The sequence below is a fragment of the Mizuhopecten yessoensis genome, unplaced genomic scaffold, assembly GCF_002113885.1.
Source record: "Mizuhopecten yessoensis strain PY_sf001 unplaced genomic scaffold, ASM211388v2 scaffold8989, whole genome shotgun sequence".
NCBI classification, from domain to species: domain Eukaryota; kingdom Metazoa; phylum Mollusca; class Bivalvia; order Pectinida; family Pectinidae; genus Mizuhopecten; species Mizuhopecten yessoensis.
Window position 1 is genome coordinate 387,049 of NW_018407823.1, and position 25,240 is coordinate 412,288.

General features: G+C 36.1%; 1 protein-coding gene across 1 annotated transcript; it reads left to right on the top strand.

Annotated features, from left to right (window-relative positions):
* The first annotated feature begins 3,488 nt into the window (after positions 1-3,488).
* Positions 3,489-7,610, top strand: LOC110456978. The gene is made up of 2 exons (XM_021508059.1): positions 3,489-3,805; positions 4,787-7,610. Exons 1-2 carry the CDS (start codon positions 3,613-3,615, stop codon positions 5,107-5,109), a joined length of 516 nt encoding a protein of 171 aa, XP_021363734.1. The 5' UTR covers positions 3,489-3,612; the 3' UTR covers positions 5,110-7,610.
* Positions 7,611-25,240: the final 17,630 nt, after the last annotated feature.

Genomic DNA, 25,240 nt, shown 5'->3' on the forward strand with positions numbered 1-25,240 from the left:
TTTACCTCAGTAGTAACATACTAGTCAGTACAGAGCTGGACCAGATACTCCGGAAGTGTAAACGTCAATGATAACGTTCTTTACCTCAGTAGTAACATACTAGTCAGTACAGAGGTGGACCAGATACTCCGGAAGTGTAAACGTCAATGATAACGTTCTTTACCTCAGTAGTAACATACTAGTCAGTACAGAGCTGAACCAGATACTCCGGAAGTGTAAACGTCAATGATAACGTTCTTTACCTCAGTAGTAACATGCTAGACAGTAGCCAGTTTAGAGAAATACATATGATGCTGGTATTTTAAAAAATATATATTTTAGGAAAAACTTCAATTAAACATGATGAATAGGATTTTCTTGTCCATTCTCCACGGTGTGTTATCAATGGTGGTATATTTCTGCCATCAACCTACGAGTTACCTACAGTATGTCGATATAACGTTTAAAAGATGTCGACATCATCTATGAATATGTTGCAATAACGTTTACATATGTCGACATGTTTCCACAGTGCCGTGCCGTGACTCGAACTCTCAACCCTTCGGTCACGAGCCCGGCGTCCTAACACTAGACTACCGTGTCTCTTTATGCAAAACAAAACTAGTAGTTAAAAAAATATTTCCCAAGAAATTATCACGTGACTTATATTGCTGATATACAAAACCTAAATCAAGGCTAAATCTACTTATTATAAGCTATTAATACATCATGTGATAGTATTTTAGTACAGTGCTACACAGTTTGTTATTACATCGTGCAGTGAACTTACATGTAGCACAAGAAGTTGCTTGACTGGCCGACTTTTATTATTATTATTAATTCAGTAATTAAATACAAAAATGAAACTGACAGCGTAGTATGAACTGTAAGTAATAATTTCATGTAACAGCTAATAGCTTTTAGTGTTGTCTTTTTGTTTGTGCACGTAATTGAAAAAAAATCTCACATGTCCTACTAAGTCGTTATAACAGTATACCACGGACCTAGATCTAATTCCGTGGATATACTAAGTCGTTATAACGGTATACCACGGACTTAAATATAATTCCGTGGATATACTAAGTCGTTATATAACGATATACCACGGACTTAGATCTAATTCCGTGGATATACTAAGTCGCTATAACGGTATACCACGGACTTAAATATAATTCCGTAGATATACTAAGTCGTTATAACGGTATACACGGACTTAGATCTAATTCCGTGGATATACTAAGTCGCTATAACGGTATACCACGGACTTAAATATAATTCCGTGGATATACTAAGTCGTTATATAACGATATTCCACGGACTTAGATCTAATTCCGTGGATATACTAAGTCGCTATAACGGTATACCACGGACTTAAATATAATTCCGTGGATATACTAAGTCGTTAGAACGATATACCACGGACTTAGATCTAGTTCCGTGGATATGCTAAGTCGTTATAACAGTATACCACGGACTTAGATCTAATTCCGTGGATATACTGAGTCGTTATAACGATATACCACGGACTTATATCTAATTCCGTGGATAACGGACTAGGATCTAATTCCGTGGATATACTAAGTCGTTATAACAGTATACCACGGACTTAGATCTAATTCCGTGGATATACTGAGTCGTTATAACAGTATACCACGGACCTAGATCTAATTCCGTGGATATACTAACTCGTTATAACGGTATACCACGGACTTAGATATAATTCCATGGATATACTAAGTCGTTATAACGATATAGCACGGACTTAGATCTAATTCCATGGATATACTAAGTCGTTATAACGATATCCCACGGACTTATATCTAATTCCGTGGATAACGGACTAGGATCTAATTCCGTGGATATACTAAGTCGTTAGAACGATATACCACGGACTTAGATCTAGTTCCGTGGATATACTAAGTCGTTATAACGATATCCCACGGACTTATATCTAATTCCGTGGATAACGGACTAGGATCTAATTCCGTGGATATACTAAGTCGCTATAACGGTATACCACGGACTTAAATATAATTCCGTGGATATACTAAGTCGTTATAACAGTATACCACGGACCTAGATCTAATTCCGTGGATATTCTAAGTCGTTATAACGGTATACCACGGACTTAGATATAATTCCATGGATATACTAAGTCGTTATAACGATATCCCACGGACTTAGATCTAGTTCCGTGGATATGCTAAGTCGTTATAACAGTATACCACGGACCTAGATCTAATTTCGTGGATATACTAAGTCGTTATAACGATATATCACGGACTTAGATTTTGTTCCGTGGATATACTAAGTCGTTATAACGGTATACACGGACTTAGATCTAATTCCGTGGATATACTAAGTCGTTAGAACGATATACCACGGACTTAGATCTAGTTCCGTGGATATACTAAGTCGTTATAACGATATACCACGGACTTAGATCTAATTCCGTGGATATACTAAGTCGTTATAACGATATATCACGGACTTAGATCTAATTCCATGGATATACTAAGTCGTTATAACGATATACCACAGACTTTAATCTAATTCCGTGGATATACTAAGTCGTTATAACGATATACCATGGATTTTAATCTAATTCCGTGGATATACTAAGTCGTTATAACGATATATGCTTAGTCGTAATAACGGCATATATCAATTAAGGCATTATAACGAGATCTAATAGCTGTTTCATTATAAAGGGATTGGATTGTTGTAACGAAGTACCTATTAAGGCTGGCGTTATAACGAAATACAAAGTCGTTGTTATGCTATCTCGTTAAAACGAGATAAAACAATTACTTGGACAGCTTTAAAAAAATACGCATTTATTTGGTGCCTTCAATCGCTAGAATACATAGAAGAGAAAGTCCACGTTTTAATTGCATCTTTACGTGCTACAGAGACATGCAGTATGCTAGATATGCATATCAATTAGTTATTCCTGGTCAAAGCAGATACATAGATAGTATGACAGTACGCTTCTGATCAGAGACGTATACATAATGTAATATATACGTCTCTTCTCTGGTCAAAGGTTAAAAAATACCCGCTCAAACAAAAATTAGCTCCTTCTCTGCAGAGACGTATATATTTCTCTAGTTTCAAGAAAGGCTTGTCAATGAAGTATAAATAGAACTGACGTAAGTTAGCGTAATTCGTCTGGAATGAAAGAATGCCAGGCATTCAACTTTCTCGTGAAATCAATTAAAAGTAATTAAAGCTTTCAGTTTATTAATTGTCTCTTTATTCTTTGGAGTAAACCGGAAACCTAAAATACGGTATTGCATGTGGATTTATACATCTCTGAGTAAATATGCACTCCTTCAAATGTTATATATAGTTAAAACATAGTTATTTTGAATATTTTGAAACAATCCCCCCGAATGAGCCTCTTACCACAGACTGATATAATAAACATCATGCGCAAAGGTGGCACATCATTTCCCGCGAAAAATCCACGTGGTCTTCAATGGCGGTAAGCTTTTGGGAAATCTTATTGGATTAGACGGTAAATAAACAGTCACGTGATATTGTTATGGTCTGGAACCACGAGGTCGAGTGTTTTGCCTCTGACAGCGATTAGCATTTTGGTAAAAGTGACACTCTCTGATTTTATCCAAAATGCTTGCCACAGAAATGGAAACTACTAGTCACCTGGGATTTGAGGAAAGGCCTAAGCGTATGAGACTCGATCCGAGATGTAAACATTACGACGCAAACGGAGTGTCGCACCGTTCACTCGATATTGGTGGCGTAATCGGTGTGTTGAGCAAATACCAGGATTACGACGGAGGAATTAACTGCAGTATTTGTGGTAAGTTGTTGTCGAATTTGTCTTCAGTGTTTTTTAAATATTATTAACAGGACATCTGAGATGTTTGCAGGAGTTGACAACAACAAAAAATCAGTTTGCATACTTTTCCCGTTGAAAATTATGAATGAATGATATCCCAGCTCGTGTGATAATCTGCGTTAGCAAACTGCTGTCTGGACCAAGACAGCTAGCTTACGTTTAACATGCATGCTTCATGTTTATGTTATGTTCAAAACGAAATATAAAATTGCTTATTACAAATCTTTTGGAGAATTGTGTTACTCTATCGTAGGAAAGCATCCTACTCTATTTTTAGCAGTTATTCAGTTTGTGCTGACGGAGATTTCAATCGTTCCACTTGAGTGAATACACCGGTATTATGTGTAAACGGCACTATTTACCATCATGATCATGCGAGGCCGGTTATGTTATATAGCCCTATATATAAAAAAAACATGGCAAAGCGTGTTATCTTGGAGGAATCTAGAGCCCTAGGACTCTGTGGTGTTTTTTTTGTCAAATCATGTGGCCTGAGAAAGCTACAATGTTTATAAATATATTTCAAAACCCACAAAGGGTACCTGTATGCAGCCAAGTCACATAGGTGTCAACCTCTGAACCTACAATGAAGGGGGGGGGGGGGAGAGATTTCCCTCATTCCACTTTCCTAGTGTCCAGGAAAATTGGGAATTTTCGCATGTTAAAGATGTTTTTAAATGAAGTGTGTTATTAAATTATTTCATCACAATGTTTAATATACAATACTTAATACGTGATTCATAAGCTGCCCATTGGGTAAAGATATATAATACATTTTCGAACTTTTGAGAATTTATTTTGGCATATTGGGAAAAATTTGGCCTGTCATACTTTTAATTGGGACCTTAATAAGGGAGGCGATAATTAAAAACCCTTCAAGCAACTGAAATATTTTGTTCCAAATGTATTATGTAGTTTACAATCTGATCCTTTCTAATGCAGGTAAACTGTACAAGAGCAGGGTGTGTTTCGTAAAACACCTGTGGGAACACACCATTTACTGGGATCAATTTCCAGGCGACAAAAACCAGGATCGAGTTCTGTCCATTCAGGCAGCCCTCATTCTGTTCCTCACTCTCCATGGAGATGCAGTGCAGGGAGGCAGCATTCTTACACATCTCCTGGTCACGGCACCAAACGAGAAACGTCCAGATGATGCGCCCACCTCACCGACGCCATCTCCCGAGAAGCGACGACCTCGAACACCAAAGAAAAATCCATCGAGTATTTCCCCTCTTAAGAGGAAAAAATCTTTTGATCTTTAAATCACCGGGGTAGTTGTATACAACTTTAAAGAAATCCTTCAGATGTTTTTAGTTCTGAAGAAAGTGTTCTAAGTGTGAAGACATGCGGTAAAACTGAATGACACAGGTGTGATAAATGCTGGACATTTTGAAAACATGGAAAACAGTTCTTGTGAAATGTGAATAGTGTAAAAGGATAACTGCAAACTTTTATAATGTTGCATTTATATCGACCAATCGGAATGCATTTGACATTCAGCAGCAGTAGGGAACAGAAGTGTTTCCATGTTGTAATTTGTGAGAGCAAGAAATTAAAACACGAAACTAATGATTATTTGGAGAACCTGGGCCATAACTTGTAGTTTTTCGCCAATTGTGCTTTAATATTAGACAAGTAAATATTTTGAAAAAATAACTGGTTTCCACATCCATACCAAGTTATATACCAACCAACACAAGATTTTTAAAAGCACATGATTTTTTTTGTTCTATAATATAAAGTGTATGAGGTGATCGTCACACCCTTGGTGACAACTTTTAATATGACATTCTGATGATAATTTTCTACAGAAAGTTAATTCGTTCAAAATAATGGTGCTTGTTATGATGGATTGTATTGATGATTTTGTTTATGTTTTGTTACTGTTACCATGGAGATGAGATGTGCGTAGAGCTGAAGAAGTCTGCTCCATGACTTTATGCGTGTATATATATACGTACCTGTATTATTGAGATCCCTGTTACTTTTTCTATATGTACAGTATACTAGTTCAACAGGAAAATATATTTTTTTAACACATTAAATTGTAATTATTTTATCTGTTTCTGATCCCATAAATTCTAATTGCTTTATCTGTTTATTATTTCAATCATATACAAATGTGTTCATTTTTGACAACCAAAACTGGAAATGTGTTTTTTTTGCCAAACTTGAAAATTGTGCGATATTGACCAAGATGCTTGGATATTTTCAAAGTTTCCCAGTGAATGGAAGGTGCAATTTGTGTTTATAAGCAAGTGTTTTCAAGAAAATTGTGGAGAATTCTAAGGGAGATAACTTATTATAATCATAATTGGGTTTAACCCCTAGGATCTTTTTGTTTATCCCAAAAACCCTGTCTGTATGCTGGTTTACTCCAAAATCCTGCTAACCTATATAGCTATAAACGGAAGTGTTGCAGGAGAAAAATGATAAGATATACTATAATCACAACAAAATGAAATAATGGAAATACTTGTAATGGATAGTTGTCGTTGGCAGATCTGCAACCATAGAATTTGTGTGGGGAGTCTTTCAGATCAGAGAGCCGTGAAATGGAGTTGAGACTTTAACGCTTTTCTCGTAGGACTTGTCCACATACGTAGTGAGTGAGAGTGATTTGTTAAGATTTTCCCTGATGTAGAAATGATAATGGTATGATTATACATAGTTGACTAATTATGAGCTACGATTCCGGACCAGCATTTGTGATAAAATTGTGACTGTGAAGAAATTACATTAACCGAGGTTTTTGTGAAATTGTGTGATTTCCCTATATTTTAAAATTGATTTTATTTTAGATATATGGTTTTGAAATAACTTTAATGTTAAAGAAAAGCTCTTTTGACAAGACTTTTAACTTTTAACTCAAACCCCTGAAGACCCATTTGAACTTTTCCAATTCAATGGTTGCAACAGTTCATTATGAAGTTTCGGGGGGGGGGGTGAATGAGTTAAAAGGTTATCATACTGATTTATCTGTTACAATAGCAGCCTTTTAGTGGAGTTATTGACGCTACTATTGATATTTTGTTTCTAAATTTAAAGCATTGTTTATTTCTGTGAAAACTCTTTCCATAATAAGGCCGAGATCAACTTATTCACCCCTGAAGACACATTTGGACTCATCCAATTCAAAGGTTGAAATAGTTCATTATAAAATTTAAGCTTAAGAAGGTGAATAAGTTAAAAAAGAAATGTACTACAAGGCGTATGCTGGAGAGGAAATGTAATAAGTATTATAATTGTTTTACTATCTTACCAAAAGATGAAATAAATAAATATAATTTTTGTAAAATTTATAAAAGAAGGATTTAATTTAGAGATGTTATGGTAAAAAAAATGTCTACAATTCTAGGTTACTATTGATCTGTTCTAAAATTTAATGATCTGGTAACCATTGCAACTTGCAAATTTTCAACTTGACATTTTCTTCATTTCACCCTTGTTTGAAAGTTAGTTGCTTCTCAAATATGTTCAAATTTATTTTTCAACATGCAACTGGCATTTTCAATCTTTTGAAAATTTATTTTCGTAACTAAAAATGAAGACTTGCTATACTGAAAAATACGAATGGCATTTGAAATGAATGAGAGTTATAAGGTATTTGTTGTTTGTAAATACAGTAGCTTAAGTATACCCAGCCGTAGACATGTATCCTTATATAGTCAACAGTAGATTCTTATGTGATAATATTTGTTACATTGTGTGCATATGCATGTATACATATTAACTCATTCACCCCTGGAGACACATTTGAACTCTTCCATTTCAAAGGTTGGAATAGTTCATTATAAAAAATTCAGGGGTGAATGAGTTAATATGCTAAAAAGCAAACTTATGAAATGTATGACAATGACCTGTAAACAATTTGAAATTGGTAATTGCTTGATAACTGGCTCTGTGATAAGCAATTAGTAAAAAAAAAAAAAGGAATGGTATTAGGTTTTATCAACCAAATTTTTTTAAATTCAGAAATTTAACATTAAAAATGTTGGATTGATTATCATTAAAATCAATTAAATAATAAGATCAAATGGGACTTTGATAAATGTTGCGGAAGCGTTTTGTCTATTGGTACTCGAAAAAAGGTACAGTTATGGGTTTTTTTCAGTATTTCATACATGGTAGGAAAGGTGTGTTAATTATTGAATGTTTTACATTTCATTTGTGGTTTTGTCATCTTTTCACCTGTATATTTGAGCTATTGTTTTTCCTGTTTGATATATATTGATGTATTATCAGTATATTTTCACTTGTTATATATGTTGTTGATGGTCACAATGTTCATATTAAGTTTTTCATATATTTGTTTCGTTGTTACATTAGCTTTTCTGTTGGAAAAATTCAGCACATTATTCTGGTGTATTGTACATGGGCCGGGCCATACTTTGATTTGATAAAACACTCTAGATGTAAATATACGATGAGTGTGCATTTTGGACTGCCTCTGAACAGGGTGTGCTAGGAGGCTATGCTTGTACATGGTACCTACATGTATATACAATGCTTCTAAATTCTGTCAGCCAGTCCTGGACAAGTAGATTTCAGCAAAGACTAGTGAATCACCTAACCTAACTGGTCCTTTGGACTTATGAAAAATATGATTATGAAATAAGAATATTCCTTTTTAAAATTTAGAAAACTGTTTGAAATAAGATATATTGCCTGATATGTCAAAATTTTCCGAAAACCTCTCCAGATTTTCATGGCAGTAGTTATTTTAAGTCCCCTAAAGTCGATTACTTTTAATGTTTCATGCTGTAGATCAGGATGTTTCCTTATCAGGAAATCTTGGACTAGTTACATTGATGGGGGACTAGTAAATAAGTTATTCAACTAGTCCTGTGGACTACCAAGCAAAAAATGTTAACCCTGCAGAAGTATTGAAATTCTGAAGTACCCTTCCAATTTTCAGTAATCTCATTGAAATTATGAAAAAGACCCCATTTATTCTGAAAACCCTGCCCAATATATTGTCAAACCCTTTACATTTCTCACGGCAAATGGTGGCAGTATAGCAAGGTTTAACACATCATCCATACTCCGGGGGTTACACTCTCTTTGAAGATTGTGATGAAAATGTCTCTTGCAAGACATGAACAAATCAATAATTTGGTTTGTACATTCTCTCTGCTGCCTACAAATATCACTCACGATCTCTGCACCCCTGATACTTGCCAAGTTTTGGAGAGGCGCTTCTGATTTTCAAATTTTCAAATCGGGGAAATCCGTTACCATTCCATTTTTCTCCAATTTATTGCCTAGGACAGGTTATTTCTTGTTTATTACACTTTGTACTTTTGTCAAGTATAACATTTCCCCCTGAACTTTACAATGGCAAACTCAAACATGGTAGTCCATTGATACCGCAATTACTTGTTTGACATCAAAGTTATCAATGGTTATAACGAGGGGAAATGAACAACTTTTAAGCTTGTCATGGAGAAACAAACCTTGGTGAAAAGTAAAGTTACAATGGGAAATTTCTATTCTCATCGATACGAAGTTTCAGAGACTGAAATTTTCAGTCCAATTTCAGACGAGAACTACAAAATCTGAAACGCTTCCTAAATTAACTGTCCCTATCAACTGTTGCCTAACAAAATGCATAGTTTGATACATTTACAAACAGATGTAACCAGATCCTTTGAGAGCGGAAAATAGAAACACGGTCGATATTCGTGGGGCTGATTGTAGATATACTTTTTGCACTGTGTGTTGTATTTTTTTTTATTGTTTCTGTTTTTGTCATTGAGATATATTTAGATCATTAGCAGATACGATTTGTATCTGTTTCTATGGAGATACGGCTGTTGCTAGGTAAGCTCCGATAGTGGTATGTTTTGTTGTTATAAATGGTTTCTTGCATAATGTTTCCTCTAAGTGATAAGAGTTTTGTTTTAAGTGATTGTAGGGAATACGTCTGTCTGTTTGAGGTGATCGGAGCCTCTGATGTATGCATACTTATGTTTATGACCGTTTTATGAAAGAAATATATTTTTACAATGTCATCAACTTCTGCTTTGTTTGTTCCTTTGTTCTGGGGCTATCTACATCTAAAACAAGAAATATTCTTACTTTCAGATCAATTTCAGTGATACTTGTGACAAGTTGGACTTTAGACCTGTAATTTGCTAGGAGAAAATGGTATCAAATGCTTTAATGAGCAACCTACAAGGCATAGGGTCAAACGTCCTAATGATACTAGCTTGGACTTGAGTTTTATAGAGTGAAACTCCCATCAACTTTATTGTATTTATATATAATTACCATCCTATGGCATTGCCCTAACACATTCAGGTGGAAATTAAAGCCAAGAACAGATAGCCATAGATGGCTATTTAATTGATTGATTAAATGTACTTTAAATACATTATTTGAACTAAATGCTGAGGAAGAATTTTTCTATGCGGTTAATATATTCTAAAAATTGTCAGTTTAAGTATTAAATTGCCTTCAGCTGGCATTCATAGGCAATGTATGAATGCCAATTGCAAATAGACAAAAACAATCCAACATGAAACACTATTGTGTTTAGTTGGCATTCATATTGCGTATGAATGCCACCTGAAAGTGCGTAAACATACTGTATCGTGTTACACCGATTTCTTCAGGTTAACTTACACAATGCTTGCCCTTCGGGAAAATTTAAATAGAGTCGTGTTGCACCTTGGTGTCGGGTTTGAAATGTGTTCAAATCTTGAACAAACATCTTAAAAAAATTAAAATCATGCATTACTAGATGTAATTCAGCCGCTAGGTTTGTAAGCTGACTTTTTTTGTAGCATTTGTCGTCCGTCTGTTTGTCAACTTTTCTGTTGAAATGTTACTAGTCCTAAACGGCTTATCTGATTCGACTAAATTTGGCCTGGTGCAAAGTGAAATCAAACGAATTAACTCATTCACCCCTGAGGATATATTTGAACTCCTCCAATTCGAAGGTTGGATCAGTTCATTATGAAATTTCAGGGAAGAATGAGTTAAAGGGTGCAGAAGGGCGGGGGCCCCAATAAGGGAAATTTAGTTTAATCTTTAAAATCCTTCCATTCATTGGAAACTGTTATTTCTGGCATGAGTATAACTTTGATAAATAATATCTGATGAAAAGAAAATCATATATTTTGGGACTTTATGTAAAACACAGAAAAAAATAAAATAAAGTGCTCAGAATGTAAAAATATTAGCTGGGGGTTACTGCTAGATGGAGATTCGAACCCCGAACCTCATAATAGTTACACTATCGCTGTAACGGCTGAGCTATTCCCTAGCTAGCTATAGTTTGTGGAAGTATTCAGACTCAAATGTGCAACTGTGTGAAATGAAATTAGGGAGAAGTTATATAATAACTGTATATATGAAAAACCACAGTGCAGTTTGGCAGGAATCCTTAAAAAACATAGGTACTACAGATTTCATGTTAAGAATGTCCTATCTGTTAATGCTCCTGTTTTAGCTCTCAAGCTTGGAAGGACTTGTGCTCTAATGCCACATCGCAGTCATCCGTTCACTTTTCCCTTACAATTTCTATTACCGAAAGGCTCAAAAAGCTTTTAATTTTAAACAAATCTTGGCTATTTGATAAATAGTAAATCCGTTCACGTCATTGGTTTTAAAAGATGAGTTCCCATAAATTATGTAAAATGGATACCTAGGCAAGGTCATACGTGTATTATGATACATTAAAAAAAGGTATTTTATATGAGATAGAACCACCATTAACTTCATATAAAATCCCCGCTTGAACAATCCTAGATTCTGACCCTTGAACTTCTACCTCATGATATCAAAGAAAGAGGTATGGCACTTGAGTGAGAATTGCTTGATATATTAACATCTCGGGTCTTCAGAGAATGGACATTTCAGGATGAAGTGAAATTAATCTTCTATATTACCAGAAGCACAGCGGTACACAATATATACTGTCAAACAACATTGTTCTGTTTAGCCATGGAATTAGATTAGATCTATAAGTCTGTGGCTGTATGTTACAGTTATTATATCCCCCGCACCGAAGTTAGGGAGGGGGGGGGGGATATAATGGAATCAGCCTGTCTGTCCGTAGAAAAAGTTTGTCCGGACAACTCTTTCTAATGTAACGGACCAATTTCAATGAAAGTTTCCAGATATGATAACTTCCACCTGATGTTGTGCATCTGGGTATTATTTTTTCATTCTGACCCATAATGCTATGGTGTGTTGTACGCCGTCTGTTACCCTTTTATTTTACCAACTTCTTCCTAAAAACTGGAGGACTTTGGACCATGATATTTAGCCAGTAGGTACCTGGGATAGAGTACTATATAGTTTCCTCAAATAAATTACCTTGACCTACTTTCATGGTCACTAGGGTTAATTATGTAAAACAAATGACAAATTCTTCTGAATAACTTAGGCCAGGAGGCACAGAGTGATAGCACTTTGCTAGTAGGTACCTGACATAAAGTGCTGTAAGGTTTCCTCAAATAAATGTCCTTGGCTTACTTTTAAGGTCACAGGGTTAATTATATAAAAACCTTTAAACAACTTCTGAGTAACCAAGAAGAGGCCTAGAGCATATTATTTGGTCTGTAGGTACCTGGGACAGAGTGCTATAAAGTTTCTTCAAATAAATGTCCTTGACCTACTTTCAATGTCACAGGGGTTAATTATATAAAAAAAAACTTTAAACAACTTCTGAGTAACCAAGAAGAGGCCTAGAGCATATTATTTGGTCAGTAGGTACCTGGGACAGAGTGCTATAAAGTTTCTTCAAATAAATGACCTTGACCTACTTTCAATGTCACAGGGGTTAATTATATAAAACAAATCTTTAAACAGCTTCTTCTAAATAATCAGGAGGCCCAGAGTAATGATAAGTGGTCAGTAGATACCTGGTATGAAGTGATATAAAGTTTTCCCAAATAATTGACATTGACCTATTTTAAAAGGTCAAATGTGTTTAAACATTCTTCAGACATCTTCTGATTAACCAGGATTCCAAGAGTAATAATATTTAGCCAATAGGTACATGGAAAGAGTATTATAAAGTGTCCTCATATAAATGACCTTGACCTACTTCCAATGTCACAGGGGTCAAATACGTAAAAACCTTTAAACATCTCCTGAATAACCAAGAGGAGGCCTATAGTAATAATATTTGGTCAATAGGTACTTGGTCCAAAGTACTATGAAATAAATAACCTTGACCTACATTCAAGGACACAGGGGTCAAATATGTAAAAATCTTTTAACTTCTTCAGAATAACCAGGAGGCCCAGAGTACTGGCCATTAGGTACCTGGGACAGAGTGTTCTAAAGCTTCCTCAAATAAATAACTTAGGGGTCAAATATGTCAACATCTTTCAATAACTTCTTCAATACCAGGAGGTATTGATGATGGTATTTTACCAGTATCATGCTGGGATATGTAATATTAAGTTTCATTTAGTCTAGAACATCATGTAGCCAATGAGACTCATTGTATGGAGATATAAATTTGCTAAAGTATTTTATTGAGAATATTTTCCCATGATTGCACAAATATCCAGGTGAGCGATACAGGCCATCTGGGCTTCTTGTTGAGTTATTGCACTTTGTTGAAAAATCCTTGTTCAGACAACTCCTCCACAACTCCTGGGCCAATTTCAATGAAAGTTTCTGATATGATAACTACCACTTCCACCTGATGTTGTGCATCAATGTATTATTTCTTTCATTCTGACCCTTTTTTACGGAGTAATGGCCCTTTGTTGAATTGTGGACAACTTCTACAAAACTATGGGGCCAAGTTCAACAAAAGTTTTAAGATATGAATACTACCTCCTGATGTTAAGCATCCATGTTTTCTTTATTTTTACCTTTTTATGGAGTTATGGTCCTTGTTGAAAAATAGTTGTCCTGACAACTTCTCCTAATCTACTGGGGCAATTTCCCTGACGTTGTGCTTCCAAGTAGTATTTTGTTTTACTCTTTTAAAATGTATAATGGCCCTTTGTTGAAAACCTTTGTCTGACTCCTAAACTATTGGCCGATTTCAATGAAAGTTTACAGATATGGTATTTCCCCAAATATCGTGCATGAGGGTACTATTTCTTCCTTTCGACCCTTTATAGGAGTTATTGTCCTTTGTTAAAAAATCTTTTTTCCTGACAACTCTTTCTTAACTAGTAGGACGATGTCAGCAAAACTCATTCATCTGGGCTAACAAGATTTGGTATGAAAGTATGTTTTGGCAAGGGGAGGGAGTACCGGAAGTATGTCAATTACCTATATACTTCATTAACTGTACAGCTCAGTAAATAAAGAAAGCATTATTTGCGGGAGACTACGGATTGCTTTGCAATGCTTTGCCTTTGTTATATAGGAGCGGGGGGTATTAGTTACCCTTACTGTTATAGTCTATTTTTATTGTGTGGCCTTTTTAAATACGTAAACATTCAGTTTGTTCTGACATAATTGGAAGTAGAATACTGTAGATCCCTTTGTAACAAACCCCAGATAAATAAGATTAAAACTACCCCATGTATCCTTACGTACCGGTTACGTAGCTTGCGTACACCTGTGTTTACCTTGGGATATTTTGAAACAAAACTGTTATTGATAATAGACATTTTTTCCTGAAATACAACATTCGTTCCCCTTATCTCAAATATCAAATTATAACAATCTAAACATGCAACTCCAATTGACTTGTTAACAGTGAATTGATAAAAAAAAAAATATGAAGAAAAATAATAAAAAAAAACATTTCTCCGGGCCACAGACTCGAACCTTTAATCTAGGGATACCTGTTTAGTTCTCTGTGCCCAGAGACTAAAGTCATGGATCTATATTTTGTAGAAGTTAACCACATGTATGTATTTGTGGTAGTATATTGTGATTGTAGGTTTGATACAGTTGTTGTTTAATTTTTCTTAAAAAGTTACTTTTTGTTAATCGGGTTATTTTATGATGAATTCCTTAAAGAAATCAACAGCCCGAAAGTTAGTACCGAAATATGTCAAAAACGCATATATTTATTTTTCTGATTACGGACATGAAGATATACTAAGTTAGATATCTAAATTTGCTGAGATAGCAATATGATTTTGAGTTTTGTTAGCTCACCTGGCACGAAGTGCCAAGTGAGTTTATGCCGGGGCGCGGCGCCCGGCGTCAATATTTTACTTTAAACGACTTCTTCTTAATAACCGAAAGGCCTAGGGTGTCGATATTTGGCCAGAAGCAAACTGGGATGAAGGGCTACAAAGTTTGTTAAAATTAATGCCCTTCACCCATTTTCAAGGTCACAGGGGTCAAATATGTTAAAATCTTTAAACAACTTCTTCTCAATAACCAAAATGCCCAGGGTGATGATATTTTGCCAGTAACATGCTGAAATGAAGGGCTACAAAGTTTGTTGAAATGAATGACCTTCACCCATTTTCAAGGTCACAGGGGTCAAATATGTTAAAATCTTTAAACAACTTCTTCTCAATAACCAAAATGCCCAGGGTGATGATATTTTGCCAGTAGCATGCTGAAATGAAGGGCTACAAAGTTTGTTGAAATGAATGACCTTCAGCCGTATTCAAGGTCACAGGGGTCAAATATGTTAAAAACTTTAAACAAATCTTCTGAATAACCAAAATGCTCAGGGTAATGATATTTGGCCAGTAGCATGCTGGGGTAAAGGGCTATCAAGTTTGTTCAAATGAATGACCTTCATTTATATTCGAGGTCACAGGGGTCAAATATGTTAAAAACTTTAAACAATTCTTCTGAATAACCAAAATGCTCAGGGTAATGATATTTGGCCAGTAGCATGCTGGGGTAAAGGGCTATCAAGTTTGTTCAAATGCATGACCTTCACCCATATTCAAGATCACAGGGGTCAAATATGTTAAAAACTTTAAACAACTTGTTCTGAATAACCAAAATGCCCAGGGTGATGATATTTGGCCTGTAGCATCCTAGGATCAAGGGCTACAAAGTTTTTTTTAAAGTGAATGACTTTGACTTATATTCAAGGTCACAGGGGTCAAATTTGTTTACAATCGTTCAACGACCTCTTCTGAATAACCATGGGTCCCAGGATGTTGATACTTTGCTAATTGCATCCTGAAATAAAAGGCTATAAAATGTGTTCAACATAATGACTTTGTTCGACTTTCAATCACAGGGGTGGAATGTTTAAAAAAAAAAAATGGTCTTTTGAATGAATTTTAATCATAAATACTGATATTTTGCCTGTAGCTTTATTTTAGATCACTTTTAAGGTTACAAGTGTGAGATTTATACCAGGTGAGCGATGCAGGCCCATTGCGCCTCTTGTTTTTGGTCACGGTTAGGGACAGGGACAAGCCACATGCATGCCTCTTTCATGTATAAGTAATTGAATAGTTCCCTCGGCCGCTAATATAAGTCATTATGTTTAACCACGGACTTGGATAACAAATCTAATTCCGTGGTTTAACGGGATACATCGCTACCCGACTTTCTAGTTTATTTGAAAGTCCAGGATCAACCTCTCGGTATCAAATCAATGCGAGCGTACTATCAAATAATCTGGTTTTATGGCCCGACTGTATTAATTAATGATCCTTTATTACAAATGTGTCCGTTTTATGGGAGTGTGTTGTTATAACGGGGACTTTGACATGGCTATATGTACAACAAAGCATTCCGTCACGCCACTAGTCCCAAACATACAGTTCACCAAAAGTGGGCGTGTCCCACCTGCCACGCCCATTCGGTGGGCTGAATGGAGTCCCATCACCGATCTGGAATCCGATCTTGGGGACAGATTTTGAAAGCCTGGTTAGGTTTTATCTACAGAATATAGCGGAATATTCTCATTGTATTTAATTTTCGAAATATTGAGGGTAAAAAACTACACACAAACACACTTGCGTACAATTATGGTGAACTATTAAGTTTGTTCAAAATATTTGAGATCATTAATGTGTGTGTGTGTGTGATTGCAATAATTTGACACGAAGCTAACAGGTACATATGTGATCCAGTAAAATTTCACCTTCCGTTATACCTGAAATGCTGTTACTTTTCAATGACTAAACCTCAACAAAAAATACTTTTGAGTATCATTCTAGACAAGGGTGTCATGGGCGATAGGATTTCACCAGTATACAAACAGTTAACGGTGTTTCTACCTAAACGTGTCTCCCATAACTCCTGACACTTATCCGTGGTCATCACAGTACCCGAGAACAAATCACGAGACATTTGTTTGGACCTATCTTGGTCAGTATGAATAATATAAGACGTTTTAGGAGTTAGAACTCTATTGTCGGTTTAGATTACAGAGATGGAAATTCTCGACCCCGCCCCCTCCAAACAAACCTTAAAAAAAAAAGAATAAACCTATTCTCCCTCTGTGTCTCTGTCTCTCTATCTCTCTCTGTCTCTGTCTCTGTCTCTCCCTCTGTTTCCGTGTGTAACACTAAACTTAATGGAAAATATGAATTAATCTAAAATTTGCTTTTTTGTATATATATATATATTATTATGTTATTGAAAAAAGGGCTTTACATAAGTAAGATAACTTGTTCCCAATCCCATATTAGATGCCAATCAAAATATGTTTAAATCAAATCTCGCTGTTAACAAATCTCGATCCCCCCCCCCCCCCCCCCCCCCCAAATGAATTAATTAAACAACTCTCCTTGTTAACACCAATACCTCTTGTATGTGCCTACCCTTGACAGTAAACCACCAAGTGTGTCGAACTGCACACACACACACACACACACACACACACACACACACACACACAAAAAACCCAAACAAACAACCAATCAGTCTCTGGAGGTGTTCTGTCTGGAATGACGTCGACATCAAGTATATGCAGAAAGTGGAAATTTATAGATTTGAACTGGTGGAAATTATTCTTTACTGAGATGAACGTAGGGACATTATTCTTTACTGAGATGCACGTAGGGATTTTATTCTTTACAGAAGACTTATTCTTACAAAAATGATCTTTTTCTTTTTTTAGTGGTTTAATTGTATCGATATGAACGCATAACAATGGAATAAGGCTCACGTTTTGACTAACAATGTCTTTAATCGCCTCTAGGATGTTTGCTTTTTTTTAAATATATAATATATATAAATATAAAATAGGAGATCAGCTTTAAACATTTCCTTTTACAGAATCGGTTAAATGAAAATAATAATAAAAAGTCGAACTCAGAAAGTATACATGTCCACTGCTAATCATACACATTTTGGGGATTTTTTTGTATTTACACTGAATGCATTGCATCAAAATGAAAGATGAATACATTGACAAGGGAAATAACTCTAAACCACAAAATAAGTTCATAACAGCTCTGAAGCGGAGCTCTTCTCGGCAGTCATTACTGTATAACATGAAACGTTCCTTGTTTTCGTGGTTGTTATGTGACCACGAATATAAATACAACGAATATTACTACTATCGGAAAGAATGTACACAACGAAAATGTAACAATTATATGAACTTTATTTCAATCGAAAATGTGAACAAAGGTATATATAGTGTACGTGTATAATTATGAACATTGTAACAACAACGAAGAGACCTGTTCCTATTTTTAGCCCACCATCATCTGATGGTGGGCTATTCAAATCACCCTGCGTCCGTGGTCCGTGGTCCGTCGTCCGTCCGTAAACAATTCTTGTTATCGGTATTTCTCAAGAAGTACTAGAGGGATCTTTCTCAAATTTTATATGCAGGTTTCCCTTGGTCCTTAGCTGTGCAGGGCAACTTTTGAGACTGATCAGATAAACAATATGGCCGACAGGCAGCCATCTTGGATTTTGATATTAAAAGTTTGTTATCGCTATTTCTCGGGAAGTATCAGAGGGATCTTTCTCAAATTTTATATGTAGGTTCCCCTTGGTCCTTAGCTGTGCAGGGCAACGTTTGAGACTGATCGGATAAACAACATGGCCGACAGGCAGCCATCTTGGATTTTTATAGTGAAAGTTTGTTATCACTATTTCTCAAGAAGTACCAGAGGGATCTTTCTCAAATTTTATATGTAGGTTCCCCTTGGTCCTTAGCTGTGCAGGGCAACTTTTGAGATTGATCGGATAAACAACATGGCCGACAGGTAGCCATCTTGGATTTTGATAGTGTGGGTTTGTTACCGCTATTTCTCCGGAAGAACTAGAGGGATCTTTCTTAAATTTTATATGTAGGTTCCCCTTGGTCCTAGCTGTGCAGGGCAATTTTAGAGACTGATCGGATAAACAACATGGCCGACAGGCAGCCATCTTGGATTTTGATAGTGAAAGTTTGTTATCGCTATTTCTCGGGAAGTACGGGAGGGATCTTTCTCAAATTTTAAATGTAGGTTCCCCTTGATCCCTCGTTGTGTATGTTATATTTTGAGACTGATCATAAAAACAAAATGGATTAAAAGAAGAACTAAACAGATCTTTCTCATATTGCAATGATCGATTCTATTTCTTTCACATTAAGTACTGTACTAGTAAATATGTGAAATGACAAACTCACTTTGAAGGTTGGCTTTCATACACATCAGTATTAAGTTTAGATCAAAAGTTACCTCAAGGTGCATTTACTGTTAACATGACTCGATCAAACAGATTAGAGGAAAGAAGAGAAAAGATCGAACTGACAAAGAACTAATGAAGATGGTACAAAGGTGGGCGTCAAGATCCCTCTGGGATCTCTTGTTTAGTTTAAATGCCGGTGGTCAGATCAATGAAAACAACTCACATTTACATTTCGTTGTACGGGCTAACCACGAAACTGTGTAACCACGAGATAATCATTAAGTTCCAAACCACAAAAGAAAACTATACACGAACATTTCATGTTATAATTACTCTTTACCTAAAAGATTTTACTTCATACGAAAATTGCTAGGGTTTGATGAAAATAGTTCTGTAAATATGTGTCTATTAAGCAACCATACGTTCTCTGAATTGAGCCGGTAAGGTGACCAGAAAAAAAGTCCGTTAGAGCAGAGACGTATATACGTCTCTGGTTAGAGGGAGATAGGTGTGCGATGGTGGCGGCGCACTTGGAAAACCTCGGTCGATTCTTTAGATGAACTGTAATCGGGGCGAGGTGTTCCGAATGTGTGGCGAGGTTCATGGATTATTGTATTGAGAGGGTAGGGGAGTGGTGGTCTGGCCATAAAATGTAGATAAATCTTCCAGATGTTAATTGGGTCATTCACATGACTCCCTGACCCTATTCACATTTCATTGTACCAGAGGTTAATTGGTCACATGACTCCCTGACCCTATTCACATTTCATTGTACCAGATGTTAATTGGTCACATGACTCCCTGACCCTATTCACATTTCATCACAAGTGCCCATTTTACAGTTCAATTTGTTTTGCATTGTTAGATTTATTTAACTCTAAAATTGAAACTGAATCTATTTGCAGACAGACCCGTCAACGAGCCTGCATATGATTCCCTTTGCAGATTCGCTGGAGTTACGGCGACCAAATTACAACGAGAATTATATGTATTCGTATAGATTTCAATGCAGCGCTGCATTGGACACGAAGTCGGCGGGGTCAGTTGTAGTGCACGAGGACCCGATAGGCAATGAATGTTTTAGCAAATGTTGTTATGGTCCTATAACACACATTGCTATTGATGACAAGCTAATAAAGCCCGGTATTGCTATTGTTAGTTTGTCAACAATAAAAATCTGTGTTATATGACCATAACAATATTTGCTTAAATATTCATTATATATATATACATGTTGAAAGAGTTGTTATGCTTTATATATTTACATTCGCTCCCATTGACGCTGTGTAAACCGTGACTGCGTATACATTACCGTATACGCAGTGAGATTCCTTGGAGACCATTGTTTCCTATTGATGACGTAATTTACATTGTGACGTCATAATGGTAACGTTGGAGATCCATCGCTGCTCGCAGGCTGTAGGCTGTTCATTTGTTTGAATTTACGCACGTTACGCAGGCTTTGTACCAATATAAAAGCAAATGTATTGGAGTTAGCTTTATTCCGAGTGTACCATCATAGTACGAAAATATGTAAATATAAGAATTGATCTTCAGTTTGACTGCGTATACGGTAGTAACGCGCTCCATAGAATATGTTCGTTGCCAACTGCGTTCATACTACCGTATACGCAGTCAAAATGAAGGTCAATCCTTAATTAGTTATTTCGAACAGTACTTTAAACAGCAAACTAAGTGTTGACAACAATGGAATTGATGACGTCACGATAGAGATTTACGACGTCACAATAGCAAATGGTGTTATAGTATCGCAACAACATTTGCCTTCTCAATGCATTGCAATAAAAGGATGCAGAGCAAATGTGAATATATAGGAATGAGACAACGGTGTCTCGGTTAGATTTCTCCCCGAGGCTGGAATGAAAATAACATTTTTGGTTCGCTTTCCTAAATAAGAATAGCATTTGCAGAGATATATTTCTGTATGTATATGTATATATTTCTGTATGTATATTTTTATGTATGTACATATTTCTGTATGTATATTTTTATGTATGTATATATTTCTGTATGTATATATTTCTGTATGTATATTTTTATGTATGTATATTTTTATGTATGTATATATTTCTGTATGTATATTTTTATATATATTTAGATAGACTTTCTAAGAGTACCAAAAGAGAACAAGTAATGCCTATTTTTATGTAAATTGAAATTGTGCCAATCAAAAGTACTAGAGTCAATCGGCTTCTACACTCCCCGTACTTGATTGTAATAGTAGTATATAACAGTATTGAGTTCAACACTGTCAAAAAAATAGCATATTATCGAATTTTAAAATTAATTAGCGCATTAAAGAATTTGTGTACCAATGATATATGAAATAGGAAGCAATATACATACACAGAATCACCAATTTGTCATATTATATTTGAAAGGACAAAAAAGGTCAAGGTTAACACTTATATTTGAGAATGAACTGATGAGACTAGATATGCACTTTGCTCGACTCCAAACAGTTAGATAACTGGTTCATATTTATGACACGATGTCAATCCGGGGTAAGAGGAGCCATATATATAGAAAATGTTCTTAACACGTATAAATGGTGAAGGCCATACGAGGAAATTCCTATCACTAAGATTTCTAGGTACATGTATAATGGTAATTCATGTGTTGAACGAGAGGCCAATAATTGGAATATCAGTCAATCCAAACATTGTGATATGTTTATCAAATCTAGGATTCTCTGTTGAAATCCACCATATCGTTTTAAAGGAGAAAGCATCCCATAATACTTATCATAAATCACCACCGCATCGCTGTTTTAAGGTAGACGTCCAGCTGAGTGGTCAAGGAAAGGGGCCAGACTGGTGACGGACAGGTCCTTTGAAGTGACCACAAGGGTCAAGCAGTAGACATGACCCTTGATGCGTTCAGCATGTTGGGATACATTTCACTCGACCAGAGACGTATAATACATACGTCTCTGGCGTAGTTAACAATTTCTGTTAGTTTATCATCTAAAACATTTTCAAAAACCTTTTAAATTAGTAAAGAAATTAACATACAACAGGATTCCATGTACGGAACTTATAACTTCCGGTGGCTAAGTGCCTTCCCTTTTTGATTTTTTTTAGCGAGCGGCTCGTTTCCTTGGACAATCTAACAATGCTTCAGACAACTTGGTCATGTGACTGCAGATACGTGTGTATACATTTGTGATTTATTTGAATGTGAAACTCGCACCAAAATAGCTACGAGAAGATACACGAATTTGCTGTTTCCATGTATAATTTGAAAATATCAAAGCCTCTCTAGTGGATATGATCGGCTAATCCGGGTCCCCGTACAAACATAGTGTTTGTTTGTGTTCATATTCATATGGATGTGCCATGTTTATGGGGGTGGAGGAAAGGCGGAGTTCCCGGAGAAAAACCACCGACCTACGGCGAGTACCTGGTGACTGCCCCATGTAGGTCTCGAACCCGTCACCCATGCAGTGATGGAGGGCTAGTGCACGTGGTAGCAGAATGTCAGACGCCTTAACCAATTGGCCACCGTTGCCCCTCCGTACAAACATCCCCATCCTCGAATTTACTCTAATATATATAAATAATATTGGTTTTGTATAAATGTAAAACTATGTTTCATATTCATACTGGTGAAAACAATCAAAACACCCAAACAACTCTTAACATCGGGAATATTGAGGATGACTCTTGAGAGACTCTTAAACAATGATATTATACACATCAATGATTCGTATTAACTGCACTGAGAAAAAACCCGAGAAAGTATATAAAATATTACACGAAACTAAAATCATTTTTATAATACTCACAATTCCATTTCAGGATGAAAGCTAGTAGAAAATTTGATCCTTCAAAAGAGAACCGCGTAACTTTCTAGCACAGTGATAAGATTTAAAAAAATAAATCATGGCTTTTCAACGATTTTGTGTTTATTATATGTATTCTTTGATTTTGGCAGATACGTATATCTCTGATTTTGATAACAACACAGGCACATGTCACATAGGATGACAGGTGGGCGTGACAATATGCTATATATACATATCTCAGATCTATAGATCTCATAAGTAACAACGACAGTATGATCCAATATTGACACTGGATCCGAACAAACAGATGTTGGTTGGATGCGTGTTACTTAAATAGATATATGGGCGACGTACAATTTCATGTTCCTGTCTTGATAAAGGGGCAGATCGCCGTGAAAATTTGACAAATTCCTTTGTCTGCACTGTCGTTATTACTTCTTTGCCCATATCTACCTACCTACCTACCTACCTACCTATCTATCTATCTATCTAAACACGTCTTTGGCGCTTTCATCTCACCAAGGAGATTCTTCAGATGATGATGAGTCTGAAGAATCACCTTGATAAAACGGAAACGCTAAAGACGTGGTGTTCATTTTAACGTCATCTTCCCATTGAATTCTACGTTAACTTACTTTTGGAAAATACATATTCTTGGCTTCGTTTTTTGTCAAATATTCATGGAATTTAGCACAAAGCTTGATAATTATCCAGCGCTTCTCTTGGTACACTATATAAAATCATCCATTTGATAGAATTCTAACAATGATGAATTACTTGGCACAAGAACCTTCTATTGCAAAATTTAACATTGTGTCCTAGAGAATGATTTCAATGCTGGGATATCTCAACAACGGAGCCACGGATAATAGTAACAAATTACCAGAGGAAAGACTGGATAATTCTCAAACAGGATGTCAAGTTTTATCAAAATTAGATGTCAAACGAAGTCACAAAAATGTTTGAAAATAAAAGGAAATCAACATCGAGTCCCATGAGAAAATGACGTAACGTGAAAGACTTATGGCACGTCACTGAATACTTTGACGCCCTCTTCTATATCCTCCGTTATATAGTTGCATATAGCATGTCCCTGTGCATCGCTAGCCACATATAGATAGCATGTCCCTGTTCATCGCTAGCCACATATAGATAGCATGTCCCTATGCATCGCTAGCCACATATAGATAGCATGTGCCTGTGCATCGCTAGCCACATATAGATAGCATGTCCCTGTGCATCGCTAGCCAAGGGTTACGATTCGGTCTTCCTACTCTCCACCCGAAAAGTAGGTAGACTGTACCGGATCGTAACCCTTGGCTAGCGAGGAGGGTCCCACTGTGCTTTCAGACAGTGGCATTGAGGATTTGAGTGTGTGATTGATAACCAATCATATTTTGAAAAACAAATAAAAAATTCACGTTTTCTTTGGTTTTGATAACTTTTGAAAAAAATATATCGGCATTCCCAATTTGATTTATACCGCCATGTTTCCTTTAACCCAAGACTGGGGTATCCAGAAGTGTGTCTAAGTCTTGTTTTTAGGATTTTTTTCTTAGCTTTCCTGATGATGGTGATGGTGATGACGATGACGACGACGACGACGACGACGACGACGACGATGATGATGATGATGATGATGATGATGATGATGATGATGGCCAGAGATATACTATAGGTTTTATGTGTCTATGTTTTGACACATGACCCGCACAAAACTACTATAGAAATGGCCTTTGGAATTAATTCGAATCATTTCACGATTATTTTGACAAATAACTGAATACGGAGAGGTGAATGTGTGAATGTTGTTTTGATGATTTACTGGCGAAATAAAGTAACTGTAGGAAATCTACTTGCTCTTGTAAAAGTGAAATATCAATAATGTTTTGTCAGCTTGATTAACTTCCTGACGAAATGTATTGCGGTTTGTTTGTCAGTAATGCTAAGCCTACAATACTGTCACTATCTTGCCCCGATGTTCATGCCACTTCATCAAATCCCGAGCTATCAAGTTTCTCACTGAAAAGTGACTTGATGAGAGCGGTAAGTAACCATACGGCCCTTTGAAGGTGTCCGGATATTATCTTCTAACG